Raw genomic sequence first — 17,005 nt, 5'->3', positions numbered from 1 at the left:
GAACTCGCTAGCCAGCTAGTTACATCGTTTGAGCCCTTCACGAAGACCATAAGAAGTAAAAATTCAACTGAAGCAGAACGAGTTCTTACAAGAGCGCCAGGCTCATCCGGCATGCGACGTGGCGCTGCGGAGAATAAATTCTTAAAAAACAAGTTATTATTATTATTTTTAAACATTAATTAAACAGAGTATCCTGCCTGTTCCTGACGCTGACTCAGGTATGAGCTGCTGCGCAACCTTCGTCAGCGTTGAGAAGGAATTCGGCTCTAAAGAACAAAGGACACTGCAGCACTCCTGCCCATCTCGTGTGTAGCATGTGCCGAAGGGTCTCAGCATTAATTTTATGAATTGATTTTATGAGTTTAGTGCATGATGCCAGCCAAGATCTTTTCTTTCGTCGTTACAGGATTTGCCATCGGTGCTGCTCAGCAACGATTATCTGTCTATAGTGTAATCGCAGGAGGCGCAGTTCTCTGTCCAATCGCCGTCATTGCTTCGGCCTTTGCACCGAATATGACATGGATGTCGGTCACCGTCGGTTTCCTATATGGCAAGTACCAAAAGATATTCTGGGGAGCCGGCACTTTTTCTACTCACTCTGTGCAGCCCTGTTTAAATTGATGTATGCCACTTTACATCTTTTCAATGACTCCATAACTTTTACCGGGGAAACAGTATACCAGTGGTTCATAGAGAAAACTCCGATGCCGCCTGTAGGGAGCTTCGGCGATTAAACCTCCACCCCCACGGAAGAGCCACTCAGCAGCCACCGACACACGGCACACTCCGCAAACCGCTTAAAGCCCACGCAGAAGCGAAACCAAAAGGCCATGCTGAATTCGAAATCAAAGACGCAGTAGCAAAGCCAGCTGTCCTTCAGTAACTCCACCCACCTGCCTACTCCCCATCTCACCCCCTACCCACTCATCGCCTTCCTCGACTCACCTACGCACCTTCCTCCAGGGGCGCCGCTCACCTACCGTCACCCTCCGTAAAAATTGTCGATTTTATGAAGGCTCGCTTGGCTTAGAAGTATTCATCAGAATAAAAGCAGAAAAAAATTACCATCGATGGTAAATCCAGCTGCTGTAGCTGCTTTCTCGCAACTGGTTTCAAGATCATCCTGGCAATTTATTGATATACAGTCAAGCCCTGTTTTATAGGCCGCAGATATAACAAACGCTTGTTTATTACGAACAAGTGCGGTGCTCCATACAAAGTATGCGTTACGGCAATGGCAATTTCTATCGGGTACAACAACACCTGTGGTCGCAATACTCCGCTATTGCAAACGAGGAGGCGCTGTAAACGTGTTCCTGAGCTGAAAAACTCAGTCTTGCAGCTTAACTCAAAAAACGAAAAGCGTCTCTTAGCCCCCGCGACACTGGCGCGGAAAGTGCATGTTGATCTGAAAACGCAATAAAAAAGGTGGCATCGAAACTGCAGGCAACTGCAAGAGAAGTGCGCACCGATAGACTATAATGTCAATCGTTTCCTGCGTGCGCGCTGGCTAGGTGAAACATCCCAAATGGAAGCACAAGCGCAGTGACTTCGAGACAGTGGCAGCATCGTAATTATTCCAGAAGTTTGGATTCCTTGGTTGGCACGCTGGTCACGTGGTATGCGTCACCTGTCCAGTCGGCTTCACCTTTCTTGCCCTTTATTGCACGTGCACCTTATCACATTGCACCTTTTTGCACGTCCAGGCAGCCCCAGGTCGAAGACAGTGAAGCGCACACATTCTGCGTACTTTTGTTGCTGCGTGGAGCAATGAACGGTAGACGACGCTGTAGAAAACACACCTCAGACGCTTGTAGATTTGCAGCAAGACGTGGCTGATGCATAGCTGGTCGGATGTTGTCTCGGCGGACTATGTTCATGCCAACGGCGACATCGCGGAGCAGTGCTCAGACGAAAAAATATTGCCGGATTCAACATGACTGCTGCGTGAGAAAATACGAACACAATGCAAGGAAAACACTTATAAGTCGGACAATCGCAGTGAGTGGTTTTTCGCGCGGCAGTTATATCGAAGCTAACTTACCAACTTGCCCAAAATCTCGTGTTACTGAAGCGTAGTGCAGGAAGTTCGAGCAATCTCCTCCAGTTAGAAGGCTGATTCACATGGCCGACCTGCCACAACTGCCTCGAACACTTCCAACCACGGTTAGTTTTGTCCCGTCAATAAAACAAATGGTTGGCAGCAAGGATCCCGGTGAGGAAAACCTCACCTCCCTGGAGAGCCCGGAAAGCAGCGCGGTGGGGTCTGGTTTGAAGAATTAGACGCACCTGACGCAGTCTTTAAGGAATGAACGCCACTTTTGGCGAGCTTGGCGTTTTTGGCTGTAATACGGGCTGTGCATTTAAGCCGAACATCGCATGCAGCGAACGCAGTCCGCGAGACCGTCAGCTTCGTTATAAGTGGGCTCGACTGTAGTGCTCTCACGCGGCAATTTTCTGCCACGATCGGTACGTGCGCAAAGTTCTGCTTCGCCTTGCTTCTTACATTCCACCTTGTTCAAGAACACGCAGAAGTATCTGTAAGGCAAGCGGTCGGCATTCATTAACAAGAGGCATCAATTCTCTGCTGCAGCATATACGACTACTAAGTTCACTGCGCATCAAGGGAGATGCCGCTTTAGTGGACGGTATTAGAACCCGGCGCAATGGCTGAAAACTACCCGCCGTGGTGGCTCAGTGGTTAGGGCGCTCGACTACTGATCCGGAGTTCCCGGGTTCGAACCCGACCGCGGCGGCTGCGTTTTTACGGAGGCAAAACGCTAAGGCGCCCGTGTGCTGTGCGAAGTCAGTGCACGTAAAAGATCCCCAGGAATAAAGATCCCCAGGAAGAAAAAGGTGGGGGCGTGGAAAGCTCCGGAATAATTTCGAACACCTGCGGTGGGGGTCCCCACCCCACGTGGTGGTACCCCCTGGTGGTCCACCAGGTGGTACCACCTCAGGTGGTACCACTCAAGGTGGTGGTCCACCCCAGCTGGGACCACCCCAGGTGGTCGAAATTATTCACGAGCCCTCCACTACGGCACCCCTTTCTTCCTTTCTTATTTCACTCGCTCCTTTATCCCTTCCTTTACGGCGCGGTTCAGGTGTCCAACGATATATGAGGCAGATACTGCGCCATTTCCTTTCCCCAAAAAACCAATTAATATTATAGTTGAAAAGCAGCGGCCTTTTACCTTCTCATTTCATTACAGCACCTCTGAAGTTCAGTGCGGAATAAATATGTTACAGCCCTTGTTAAGGACCATTTATATAAAAGTTGGTCATTATATTTTCGACGTTGAGAGGCCGTAATGTTTGCAAGAGTACTGCTTGAAGATTTATACTCAGAAACCTTGCGCCACCCATACAGGGATGAAAGCTAGGCAATAAAACTCACATAAATGCGCTTGTCAGAGCAGAGAAAAATAAATTGTCTACGCAGAAGAACGAACTTATGTGAGTCTATTGTTTCGCTCTCATAAGAGAATTATATATTCTTTACAAAGATGGGGGTGATTACGGCGGCTTACTGTTTGATCTACCTGCCTGTATTTCAGCGCAATTCTTGTTTTGCCGTGAGCTTTTACTTGGAGCACGAACTTTCCTTCACACTCCTTCCCGCGCAAGTAACTCTGATAAATGCCTTGCTGCGCGTAACGCTCTTTTGAATGGGCAGCCTACCGCGCTATAATAAACTTGAGGCGTTTTAATAACTAGGAGCACTATTTCAAAAAAAAAATGTACGCTGTTTTCTTCCTTCCTTCCGCGATTTTTTTTTGTTTTATGCATGCAATAGAGCAGATTACGGGTTTATGAAAGGCTGCACACGTTCTTACTGTGCCTCTAAATGTCTATTTTTGGCACTCGTGCCTCTAAGCGCGCATAGTTATCTTGGGTGCTTAAATGGGTCATATTTTGAAGATCATATGTAATACAAGTAATGTTTTGATGACGTTCACTTGCATGCAGTCTAAGTTTTTCGCTGTAGAACAGGCATTTGTTCGCCGCACCAAAACTGCAACCGAAGACAATTACAAAAGCATCAATACACACTAACCTTACGTTTGTGATATGGAAAAATTCTCCGAAAATTTGTGATGAAGATAAAAGGCTTTGATCAAGCCACTGCGATCATTCCTCGCAATAGTAACCTTCTAGAAAAAGGAGACCTTACATTTCATGAAAGTCGGTCATGTGCCCGACAGTATCAGCGAAGCTGCCACTCACGAAATGAATCTGAGTTTTATTGCTCATGTGCGAAATTGTTTTGTCCTCCGAGGAAACTGGTGGTTTCGTCCTGGCATGGAAGTTGACTTCGGTGGTAGACGTTGATGTTCTCCTATCAATGCGGTTTTATGAAATGTTAAATCATAAAGAACGCAGTAATTCTATGAGAATATCAAGGTACAAGTTAGCTTCTCAAGCATATGCAGATGTCGAAAATACGTTTCTAGCGAGCTAACGAATTTCTGAAAACAAGAAAAGCAATTTCAAAACTTCATAACAAAAACTGAATTGTAGAAGTCTATTCCATTATAGTTTTAAATTAATTCCACCAAATGCCTTTCTTATTGTGACATTTGACTCGCGAGCGATATGATACGGCACGCAGTTTTTTTTAAATATATACCGAACGGTTGGACAGCCCTGTGCACTCAGAATATGCCCCTGCTAAAACTACCCAGGAGCATTCAGACATATCAATTGTTACGATTCTGGTCACCTTCTGCCGACGGATCTTGCGCACCTGATAGTTTATTTCTTAGGTCATAATTTCTTCACCCCGTGGGAAAAGATAATAAGTAATTTATGTCTTTCAAGAGCCGCTGTGGTGGCTCCGTGGTGATGGCGCTCGGCTGCTGACCAGGAAGACGCGGGTTCGATCCCGGCCGCGGCGGCCGAATTTCGATGGAGGCGAAACTCTAGAGGCCCATGCACTGCGCGATGTCAGTGTACGTTAAAGAACACCAGGTGGTCGAAATTTCCAGAGACCTTCACTAGGGCGTCCCTCATAGCCCGAGTTGATTTGGGAGGTTAAACCCCCATAGACCATAAACCATTTATGTCTGTCACTACATTACCTATAGACGAGCACAGTGCTTACAAACATAGGAGGTGCTTGCCTACGCCGGAGGCGGCCGCTATTCCTTTCCGCCGTTGTCTCCTACGGTACGGGGTTTACATAACACGACGTTTGGATACTGCCTATCATGTTGAGCTGTCGAGGTTTTCTAATTCGAACGACTGTAGTCTCGAACAAACTAAGAGCACGCCACAGCTTGCCCCATTCTATGTGAAGATTGCGCATTTCGGAGGGAGAGACCTAGCTAACTTGGCACCCAGTCGCTGTGTCGGGTGCGTCCGGCCTCACAACTAACGTTTATAATGACGTTTAAAAGAGATGTCAGCTTCCAAATGTTGATAAGTAATTTTAAGCACATTTTAAAGTACTAGCCAGCGGTCAACGAGCAGCTGCATTCATGGGTGCTCTGTGAAAACACAGAATTATTTCGCAATGTTTTGTTTACTTGCGTCTGCACGGGCGGCGGCTCTGCCCGATACCCCACCCGGTGGTGACTCCCGCACAAGGGCATGATCGTGGTTTAAATATATATGACGTCCGGAACGGCGTTTCGTTTATTCGCATTCTATTCTCGGGTGTTCTCTGATTTTTTTTCTCACGACGGGATGACCGTACAGGTACATTGCGAAATGAGAAAACTCCTTTCAAAACATTTGTTGCTTGCATCCCCATTGGCCGTACACCAGATGTTACCCCCCGCAGGCGACAGCAGTTCCACAGCATCTTGCTTACGTCACATATCGGTGCCGGTACTATCAAAATTATAGAAAAGATTTGAGAAGTCAAGAGTTCCCACACTGAGAATTGGAAACCGACGGCAGCCATACAGCTAACAGATAATGTCCAGTACATTAGCCGGGGACTGTAACCTATTATCCAGTTTGCGTTTCGAGTCCATTTAGTTCTCTAGCAGAGGCCACTGGTTAGGTGCCGTATCCGAGTCTTTAAAGCGTCCCTGCGAAATGACAGGACTATTGACTCATTGGCGCCCGGACCCCACCGCTGGGCACACATACCACCCAATGGTGAGCCGGCGAGTGCGGCCAGTGGCGAAGTCTACCCTGAACGCTGGGACTCGGTACCTTGTGATTTCTGTGACTGGCCACTCGCGGTTTGATCTGATGCTGCGTCCCCCTGACGCAGCACGAAATAAACGGTATCATGGATACTTACAAAAATACGGCCTCAAGGCCTTCGGCACTTATGTTCATAAAAAACTTGAAATACTTGAGAGACAAAGTACAAAAATGAAATTAGCCGTATTAACAACAATAAACTACTTTCCAAGATAGATGCAAGCGGCCGTTTCAAGTTTTGTTGGCCCTAATGTTCGCACTAGGCACTAGGCACTCTGCATATCTGTTATCAAGACGGGCTGTAACTTGTCATTCTGCATGATTATTTTCTTTACAGGAATATCTTTTGGACTTCTAATAATCGGAAGCTCAATTTACATCGTGTCATACTTCGAATCCTACCAGAACACTGCGGCCGGAATCAAGTTTTTTGGAGTGTCTCTCACCGGAGCCATCGGGCCTTCGCTGTTGTCGCATCTGGCGTCCACTTACGGCGTCCAGGGTTGCTTACTAGTGACCGGGGGCCTATTGTTAAACCTAATTCCCTTGACACTGATGCTTCGAAACCCCCGACCGCTCACCTGGCCTCAGTTTTTCTGTCGCTGGTGTTGTACTCTAGCAAAAAACAAAGCAGGCATGACTATCTCCGGTGAAACAACGCTAGAAGGCACACAGAGCATGCAAAATGAATTCATCGAACGTGCTCAGGGCGAACAGAATAGCATATCAGGAAAGCCTGTTGACAAAGCAACGAGGGCTAGTGCAATCAGAGAGAAAGACGAGTCGCACAAAGAACCGCGACTTCCGGCATCGCGAGAAAAGCGCGCCCAGCAGTCGGATTCTTTTGCACATGGTGATGACATGAATAGAATCATTGCTCAACTTGCGTTTGTTCTCAGAAAACCATGCTTCTATGTTATCTTGGTAGCCATGGTTGCTGCAGATTTCACGCTCCCTCTACTAGGCTCAACTGTCGTAGACTACGGTAGGGACAAACAACTGCCACCGAAGGACTCCTCCCAGCTTTTGTCATACCTGTCCTTGGGTGCTTTATGCGGTTACGCGCTCATACCAATCGTGTCTGACAAGTTTTCACGCAAGCGTTGTCTTATTGCAGCGCTTAGCTTCACTTTACTGTCGGTTTGTTTCGGCCTAATGCCCCACGTGTACAGCTCTGCTTCTACTGCAGCGGTAACATTCTTTAGTGGAGTTCAGCTGGGCTACGTGAGCACTCTCAAGCCGGTCCTGGTTGCCGACTACTTGGGTGTTCATGCCATCGCCGTTTCCTGGGGTCTCATGGGCCTGGCATCGTTGCCCCTCACCTTTTGCGAGCCTTTGATTGTAGGTAAGTGTTCTCCCGTGTTTCCTCATTATTTGCGTTTTCATCATATTGCCGCGAATCTTTTCAGTGTCTGTTCATTCTTCAAATCTGCCGCCACGCCGTTTGATCGCTTTGCTTGCGATGCAAGACGCGATCAGATTTATCTCGATTGATTGCATTCAGGCAGAGCTGATTATACATTGTTCCAGAATGTTCTAATAACTTTAAACACTTTACCTCGAATGATCGCTATCAGCTTTAAATTTAGCACGGCCGAAAGCGGTGGGATTTCTGTTCGACCACCACCGAGCACGCTTGTTGCTACACCGTCGCCGAGTGATTCAGTCCAGTGTGGGCGCAAGTCAGCCCAAATAAAGAGTATTGTTTAGACACCATTACACAACCTCTCTGCTTTCCGGACAGCAATCACCACTTTGTGACATCTGTTGGAGGTGCTGCGTAGCCTTCCATGTTCCGGACGCCCCCTTCAAGACTGGACACCAGCCCTTTGAGCTTCGCGCCGGAGGGCGAACCAGCAGTTAACCGAGCCAGCAGACGTCTTCAGCGAGAGAAGCCTGAGTTCCGGACCCTGCCGGACCACACCCGACAACGAAAAGACGCTGCTCCAAGCACCATAACCTCGCCAAACATGTCGACACCAATCATACTGCAACAGCCGCGGGTGCCGCCAACTTTCAACGGATACCTATGCGAAGACCCCGAAGAATGGTTGGACCAATTTGAGCGCGTGGCATCATTCAACAATTGGGATGATGCGGCCGAAATTCGACACATATTTTTCACACTTGAGGGTTCAGCACGTATGTACCTAGTACGAAAGCCACAAGTCGTCCCTAACGACATGGGGACTATTCAAGAAGCAACTTTGAAAGTATTCACCAGCGTCGTGAGGAAAGAAAGAGCTGAACGACTTTTCGAGTACAGGATCCATCTTCAGAACGAGCCCGTCCGCGGTTAAATTGAAGAGATGAAGCGCCTTTGCCGCCACGCCGACCCCCGGATGACCAAGGAAAAGAAAGTTCAGCTTTTAATGCGCGGCGTAAAAGAACAACTGTTTGGCAGCCTCGTCTGGGTCAGCCGCCAAAAACAGCCGACCAATTCATGCAAGAAGCCTGCACGATTGACAAGACTCTCAACATCTGGGCTCGGCAGTATAACCGCCATTCTTCTCTCTGTGCAATCCGCCCGGACACGACCACAACCACAGCGATAACTTGCGGGAGGTTATCTGCGAAATCGTCCGCGAGGAGCTACGCCGCTTGCTGCCCTCCTTCCCGCAGCCCCAAGCAACTACTCTCATGGGTGAGGTACGGGAAGAAGTGCAACAGGCACTTGGCACCCCGACGGCCTCAGAAACCCAGGCCATGACCTACGCAGCTGCAGTACGCACTCCTCAGCCCCAACGACAACCTCAACGTCCTCCGACATAAACAACTTGCTCCTCAACGACGCGTCCCTTCCCCCGCCCGCCCAGCCTATGAGCGCCGCTGAAGCCCCAGGAAATGCGATGCCTGGAGGACTTCCGACAACCGGTTCTTGTGCTTTCAGTGCGGTGAGGCCGGCCATATTCTTCGTCACTGCCCGTACCGACGTATCGCTCTTCGAGGAATTGCCGTCGACGCCCCACGACCATGCTTCGGCCAACGTTCGCAAGAATTCGACGAGTGCCTGCGTCTAGAGGAGTACGCGCCGAACCGCCTTTCGCACTCACCATAGCCGTCAACCTCGCGCTTTGCTTCGCCACGCCGCAGATAGGCAGCCGCGGTACCAGGAAGGTCTCCGCACCCCTGTAGGAAAAAGTAATGACAGCACACTTTGGAGGTGAGGTTGCTCATGTGCGAAACGCTGAAAATCCTCCACCAACCATGCCGCATGAGGAAGCTACACTCGCTGCACCGACGCCGCCCAAAATGACAACCCCGACAACGACGCGAACTGCCGTCAAAACGCCGCCGCCGCCAAGAAAAGCTTCGACGACACACCCAACCCTCGACTTGTATACACGAGGAAGCCGTGACCTGGCGCAAGGGGCGACGTGCAATGCAAGAGCCAGGACATCCGTCTTAGAAGTGACTACAGATGGCCGGAAAGTTACCACTTTAGTCGAAAAAGGAGCCAATTACTCGGTGATGAATGGAACATTCGTTGCGCAGCTGAGGAAAATCATGACCGCTTGGGATGGCCCACAAATTCGCACCGCAGGGGGCCACCTCATTACGCCATCAGGACGTTGCACAGTGCGAGTGACTGTCAAAGGACATACCTATCCTGCGACCTTCGTTGTGCTACGGCAATGTTCCCGCGAAGTGATCTTCTGCATCGACTTCCTTAGTGAGCATCTGGAGATCATCGACCTGCGATCCAAGCTGATCACGCTTTCAACGGACGAGGCAATCCCTTCGATGAAAACTCTGAAAAATCACGTCGCCATGAGTGTCCCGGAGGAAGAAGTCAGCGTCCCACCTCGTTCAAGCGTTATCTTGACCGCAGGCGCCATGAAAGCCATTAACCCTGAAGCCATCATCGAGGGGAACATGCACTTGCTTCTAGATCGAGGAATCAGTATCGCAAGAGGCATCGCACATTTCGGCAATGGCCAGGCCGAAGTACTGCTCACAATCTCCAGCGAAAATATCGGCACATTATTAGAGGAACGACGATTGCTTTCTTCGACGAAATATCCTACGTACGAGACTCCTTCGCCCTCTCCGACCCCTCTGCAGAAGATTCGCCTGCGCAAGAGAACTCGCCCACTTTCGACATCAACCTTGTCCTGCCCCAGAACAGGCAAGACCAGATCCGCAATCTGCCTCGAAGCTACAGCGAGTGTTTTTCGTCATCGGCAAATGTCCAACAAACACCAATTGCCAGACATCGCATTATAAACGGCCAGCACGCCCGACCCCTCTGTCAAAGCTTCTACCCTGTGTCGCCACGAGAACGACTAGCCATCCGGGACCAAGTGGAAGAAATGCTTCGCGGCGATGTCGTCCAACCTTCAAACAGCCCATGGGCGGCACCGGTTGTTCTAGTGAGAAAGACGGCGCACTTCGATTCTGCATTGATTACCTCCGCTTGAACAACATAACAAAGAAGGACGTCTACCCCTTCCCCCGCATCGACGAAACACTGGACCGGCTCTGCAACGCAAAGTATTTCTCATCGATGGACCTCAAGAGCGGCTACTGGCAAATTGAGGTCGATGAATGAGATCTCGAGAAGACAACATTCATCGCTCCGGATGAGCTCTTTAAGTTCAAGGTGATGCCATTTGGTCTCTGTTCCGCACCAGCGACGTTTCAGCGAGTAATGGATTCAGTGCTGGCAGGCCAGAAGTGGCAAATTTGCCTGGTATATTTAGGATGACGCCGTTGTCTTTGCCTCGAACTTGGAAGAGCCCCTCAAAATACATCAAACAGTACTAGACGCCATCAAGTCGTCTGGCGTAACCTTGAAAACAGAGAAGTGCCACTTTGCCAATGAAGAGCTGCTGCTTCTAATCCACATAGTTAGCAAGGAGGGAGTATGCCCAGACCCGCAGAAGACAGCTGCTATTGAACAGTTTCCACCACAGGCCGATTAGAAAGCAGTCCGCAGATTCCTCCGACTGTGCACATATAACCGACGGTTTGCGAAAAACTTTTCGTGCATCGCAGAACCCCTGACCCAAATGACGAAGGCAGACATGCCATTTAAACGGGAAGCGCCGCAAGCAAAAGCCTTCAAAGTACTTCAGCGTCGTTTAATGTCCCCACCGATCCTCGCGAATTTTGATGAAAATGCCGATATTGAAGTTCATACCGACGCAAGCAGCGTGGGCCTATGGCGCCCTCCTAGTTCAAAAAAGCGACGGGCCGGAGAAAGTCATCGAATACTCTAGCCGTTACCTTTCCAAGGGCGAGGCTAACTATTCGACGATGCTGAAGGAGTCCCTACCCATCATCTGGGCTACGACGAAATTCCGCCCCTATCTGTACGGACGACCGTTCAAGGTGGTCAGTGATCACCACGCGCCGTGTTGGTTTGCCAATTTGAATGACCGCTATAGCTGCCTCGCTCGATGGAGTCTGCGCCTTCAGGAGTTTGAAGTCACCGTCGTTTACAAGTCCGGACGCAAGCAGTCTGACGCCGATTGCCTCTCACGAGCCCCTCTAGATGCGCCGCCGCCGGATGACGATGAGCGCTACTTCCTGGGACCCATCAGCCCTAGCTCTTTTGCCCCGCAGCAATGCTCAGACCCCGACCTAAAACACCTCATCGAGTACTTGAAAGGCAAAGTTCCTTCACACCCCGCCTCATTCAAGCGAGGCCGGTCTTCGTTCTGCGTACAGAATGATGTCCTCATGAAGAACTTCGCAGCGAACAAAGCCTACCTCTTTGTTGTACCTGCTTGTCTCCGTGAAGAAGTTCTACAGGCTTCTCACGAGGAGCCGACAACTGGACATCTCGAGTTTACTCGCAACCTACGCCGCATTCAAGTCAAGTATTACTGGTTACGACTGTCTGCCGATGTCACACATTATGTGAAAACCTGCCCAGATTGTCAGCGATGAAAGTCCCCTCCCACCCTACCAAACAGAATTTCTGAGCCCCACTGAACCCCTCTCAGGGCCATTCAGCACATCGGCATGGATTTTCTTGGTCCTTTCCCAAAGTCAACGTCTGGAAGTAAGTCGATCATCATAGCGACCGACTACCTTTCCGCTGCGCCCAGGCAAAAGCAGTACCGAACGAAACAGCAGCACAAGTAGCCAAATTTTTCTTGGAGTGCATTCTTCTGCGACACGGCACCCCCGAAATGCTCATCACGGAGAAAGGAACAGCATTCACGGCGGAATTAATGCAAGCCATCCTGCGTTACAGCCAAACCAGCCTCGGAGAACAACTGCATACCATCCGCAGACCAATGGACCGACCGAGCGCCTGAACAAAACCGTCGCCGATATGATCGCCATGCATGTCGATACCGAACACAAGACCTGGGACGTTAGCCTGCCTTACGTCGTCTTTGCCTACAACACCGCAGTGCAGGGGACCACCCAGATGACGCCTTTTAGGCTCCTCCATGGCAGGAAGGCCACGACCAGGCTAGACGCCAGGCTGCCTAACGTTACCGAAGAAGAGAACGTCGACGTCGCCGCCGACCTTCAACGGGCAGAAGCTCGAAAGCTTGCCCGTTTACGGATCAAAGACCAGGAGCTTACCTACGCCATACGCTGCAGCCTACGACGACGCAACGCGGAATACAATCCAGAGGACTAAGTCTGGGTTTGGACGCCCATTCGCCGCCGTGGATTGAGTAAAAAGCTTTTGCGCCGCTACTTCGGACCACACAAGGTTCTTCGTCGGCTAGGTGAACAGGATTATGAAGTCATCCCTGAAGCAATGACTGCATCCCAGCGCCGTCTACGACCAGAAGGTCTCCATGTCGTCCGTCTGAAGCCCCATTATACGCGGTAAAGGAGGCTGCATTTCCGCGCTCTATATTTATTTTCGCACGATCCGATTTATTTGTTGCTAGTAGCATTATTTGTTTCAATGCGTCGGGTTGACGTTTCTTTGAGACGGGAGTGATGCCGCGAATCTTTGCTGTGTTTGTTCATTCTTCAAATCTGCCGCCACGCCGCTTTATCGCTGTGTTTGCGATGCAAGACCCGACCAGATTTATCTCGATTGATCGCATCCAGGCAGAGCTGATTCTACGTTGTTCCAGAATGTTCTACTAACTTTTAACGATTTTTCTAGAAAGTTCGTTATCAGGTTTAAATTGAGCACGGCCTACAACGGCGGACATTCTCTTCGACGACCGGCGAGCACGCTTGTTGCTACGCCGCCGCCGAGTGATTCAGTCCAAGTTGGCTTACACACCATTTCCCCAGCCTTTCTGCTCTCCGGACTGCAGTCGCCACATCGTGATAATATTATTACGGGGTTAGTTCACCAGCACGAACGATAGGCCGCACTCAGAAGATACACCAAAACCCATGTCGGTCAAGCACTGGATGCAGCGTCCTCGTCATCGTCTACTGCCCAGCGACAGAACAACGTCCTCTTTTTGGCCAACCACCCCCCCCCCACCCACCCATGGGTACGTGCCATCGTATTTCAGACATCGACAGCAGCAACTTCGTCTTCACTTCGCGACTGTGTACCGTAATACTACCCCCCCCCCCCCCCCCTCCGCCACGCGGAGAAAGGCACTGTACCTGGGCGTCCAAAGGTGATGTGTGCGAGTTGTAGGGTTGAAGACCGGCGACGTGCACAAGCTGGGTGGAGGGGGACGCGGAAGGAGAAGTCGGGTGCAGCGGCGTGAGTTCGCAGGTCACATCGTTCAGTTGTCTCAAGATGCGGTAAGAACCGACGTAACAAGGCAGGAGCTTCACACACAATCCCACACGGCGTGCAGGGAACCAGAGAAGTACCAGGCAGCCGGGAGGGTAGTGGACGTCAAGGTGATAGTGGTTGTAACGACGTTTTTGAGTGGTCTGAGAAGCGTAGAGACGATGCCGAGGGATTTGGCGGGCGGCGTCAGCACGGACAATGGCGTCACAAGCGTACCTGCTGGCAGAAGGGTCATGAGGCAGTAAGCTGTCAAAAGGTAGCAACAGGTCACGGCCAAAGAGCACGTAGAAGGGGAGTATCCGGTGGTATCGTGGCGTGAGGAATTGTAAGCAAACGTCAGGAATGATAAACTGACGTTCCAGTCACAATGGCGGTCGAAGACATACACAGACAGCATGTCTGTCAGGGCGCGATTAATGCGCTCAGGAAGACCATTTGTTTGGGATGGTAGGCCGTCATGAACTTGTGACAGGTGGAGCAGGAGCGGAGAATCTCGTGGAACACTTTAGAGACAAAGCAGGGGCCTCGATCTGTAAGCACTTCACGAGGAGCGCCATGAAGAAAGACGACATCATAGAGGAGAAAGTCGGCGACATCTGAGGCACAGCTTGTCGGGATAGCGCGCGTGATAGGGTACCGTATAGTGTAACTGGTCGAAACGGATATCCACTTGTTCCCGGAAGTTGATGTGGGAAAAGGCCCGTAGCAGATCGAGACCAACACGGAAAAATGGGTAAGTCGGAATGTCGATGAACTGAACAGTGTGATTAACGAAATCACGCAGCTGCACCCTAACTCTCCTTCCGCGTCCCCCTCCAACCAGCTTGTGGACGTTCCACGTATTAAACCGTACCGCTCGCACATACCACCTTAAGGGCGAACCACATGGAGCTAACTTGCGCTGCGGATTTTGAGCCGCTCGGTGGAACGCCGACTCACCACCGCCGTGCAGCACCACAAGCGGCGAAAAACGGGCGGCTGCCGCGCAGACCGCTGCCGCCAGGATTTAGGAACGGTGTGATTCCATATGCTTAGTAAAATGCTGAAAAGAACTGTTGTGCATTTACGATTAGGCTATTTATTCAATGACGACAAATAGGACGAATTATTCTTTGTGACCACTTTCTGAACCAAAATAGTTAAACTGTGTGAACCTCCCGCGCTTTCTGACGTCAACCGACGCGTAGTGCCTAAGTATAGCAGCTTTGAAAATCCAGAAGTATTCTGAAAATGTGGCGCCTTTCATCGCGAAAATTTTGTGCTGCTGCGGGCATATAAAGACAAAGCGAAAGCTTTGCGCGACATTTGTTTTCCGTGAACATGAGGCACAATGTAGCGGCAACAAGTTCGTGGTGAAGCGAGAGGCCGCTTCGGCAGTCACGGCCATATTGTAGAAGCGGGCGGAAGTCAGACGCGTTCGCGTTCTGATTGGTACGCGCTCACAGCCAGGCGCCCTGCGTCCGGCCGCCGGCGACCAGACGCCAGTTTTCCGCAAGAAAAATCTCCATGTGGGTAGCCCTTTCGTATTCCCAGGGATTGTGCCTTCCTCCGTGCGGCGCTGGGCAGTGATTGATTTTTAATCGGCTGACTTAAGCAATCTCAGTTATGAGTAATCAGATATCGTGTACCCTCCCCCCCCCCCCCCGCACCATTCAGGTAGACCCCACTAAGAAAAGTGACAAAGACGAGACCGCGCCTTCACTTTCTTGATTTTCCTCCATTCACTCTTTTGCTACCGAAAATTCAGGTGTGCAGTTAAAGTGAAGTATAGGGGCCCACCCAAGCAGCAAGATAGAGTAGCCACCATTTCCATCCTATGATCCACTACCTTTAGAGGTTTTCGGTGCCGCTTTTTTCTGGACGCTGCCGCCGTCACCGCAATTTTCTGCTGATCAACCATATATTCCTTTGCGTTAATAATTTCGAACGCCTGGGGAGCTTTAACATGCACTGACCGCGCACAGCTAATAGGTACGACAGTCTGCTGTACAAAGCAGGAATTAAGAAAAATGGGAACTTCGACACCAACGTTAATGCGAAGAGAGCCCGCTCTTTGTAGAAGAGCCGGAGGGCAACGGAAGCTAGCGTAATTTCATCCCTGAAAGGTGAAAAAAAAGAATGCTGCGCAAGGCTGGTATTTCTTGCATGGGTTGACGCTCGCACGATTACCTTTCAAATGATTGCGTCCACTCCCACACTATACAGAAGAATACGACACGGGCCGTCTCACTACTACCCGTTGACGCTTTAAAAAACGACGAAAAGCTGCGACTCGCTACAAGGGGGGTGACAGCTGCTCAAGGAACAGCGAAAAGAGAGAGCGAAGCTACATTGATGCTTTCCTCGCCACGGAAGGTGATGACGTAACGTGGCGCTGCTATTTGTTTAGGTCGCTGCTCCAGCGATCATCTTGAAATTGATCGCGACTGTACAGTCGCTAATGATGGAAACTTGCATGGCACACAAGGCACGCCAATGCTATTCACCGCCTGCTTACAGGAGGTATTCCGAGGCCTGAACTGGGAACAGTTGGGCATAAGAGCAAATAGAGAATACCTAAATAATCTGCGATTCCCTGATGACATTGCCTAGATGAGTCACTCAGGACGGGAACTGAAAATCATGATCAATGAGTTAGACAGGCAGAGCAGGACGCTGGGTATAAAAATTAACATGCAGAAACCCAAAGTAATGTTCAACAGTCTGGCAAGGAAACAGCAGTTCACAATTGACAGCGAGGGGCTGGAAGTGGTAGAGGAATACGTCTACTTAGTACAGGTAGTGACGGATGATCCGGATCATGAGAGGGAAATAACTAGAAGGATAAGATTGGGGTAGAGTGCATACGGCGGGTAATCATGAACGGCAGTTTACCAATATCCCTCAAGAGAAAGGTGTACAACAGCTGTATCTTACCGGTACTCACCTACAGGGCAGAAACGTGGGGGCTAACGAAAAGGGTTCATCATTAAATTAACGACAACGCAGCCTGCTATGGAAAGAAACATGATAGGCGTAACCTTAATAGACCGGAAGAGGGCAGAGTGTGTGAGGGTACAAACACGTGTTAATGGCATACTAGTCAAAATCAAAAGCAATAAATGGACTTGGGCAGGGCATATAATGCGAAGGCAAGATAACCGCTGGTCCTTAAGGGTAACG

The 17,005-nt window shown here is 50.1% G+C and overlaps 1 protein-coding gene across 6 annotated transcripts in view; it reads left to right on the top strand.

The window, feature by feature from the left end:
* The window catches only part of LOC144121806 (monocarboxylate transporter 9-like), a 73,998-nt gene that overhangs the window by 36,111 nt on the left and 20,882 nt on the right, over positions 1-17,005 (top strand). For all 6 annotated transcript variants that reach the window (XM_077655208.1, XM_077655205.1, XM_077655204.1 and 3 more), the window contains 2 exons: positions 407-550; positions 6,497-7,504. In XM_077655208.1, coding sequence (XP_077511334.1) covers positions 514-550; positions 6,497-7,504 — 1,045 coding nt within the window. In that variant the 5' untranslated portion in view covers positions 407-513. The remainder of the gene's footprint in view (positions 1-406; positions 551-6,496; positions 7,505-17,005) is intronic.

Source organism: Amblyomma americanum, chromosome 2 (assembly GCF_052857255.1).
Source record: "Amblyomma americanum isolate KBUSLIRL-KWMA chromosome 2, ASM5285725v1, whole genome shotgun sequence".
Lineage (NCBI taxonomy): Eukaryota > Metazoa > Arthropoda > Arachnida > Ixodida > Ixodidae > Amblyomma > Amblyomma americanum.
This window is presented reverse-complemented; position numbering and strand designations above follow the sequence as displayed.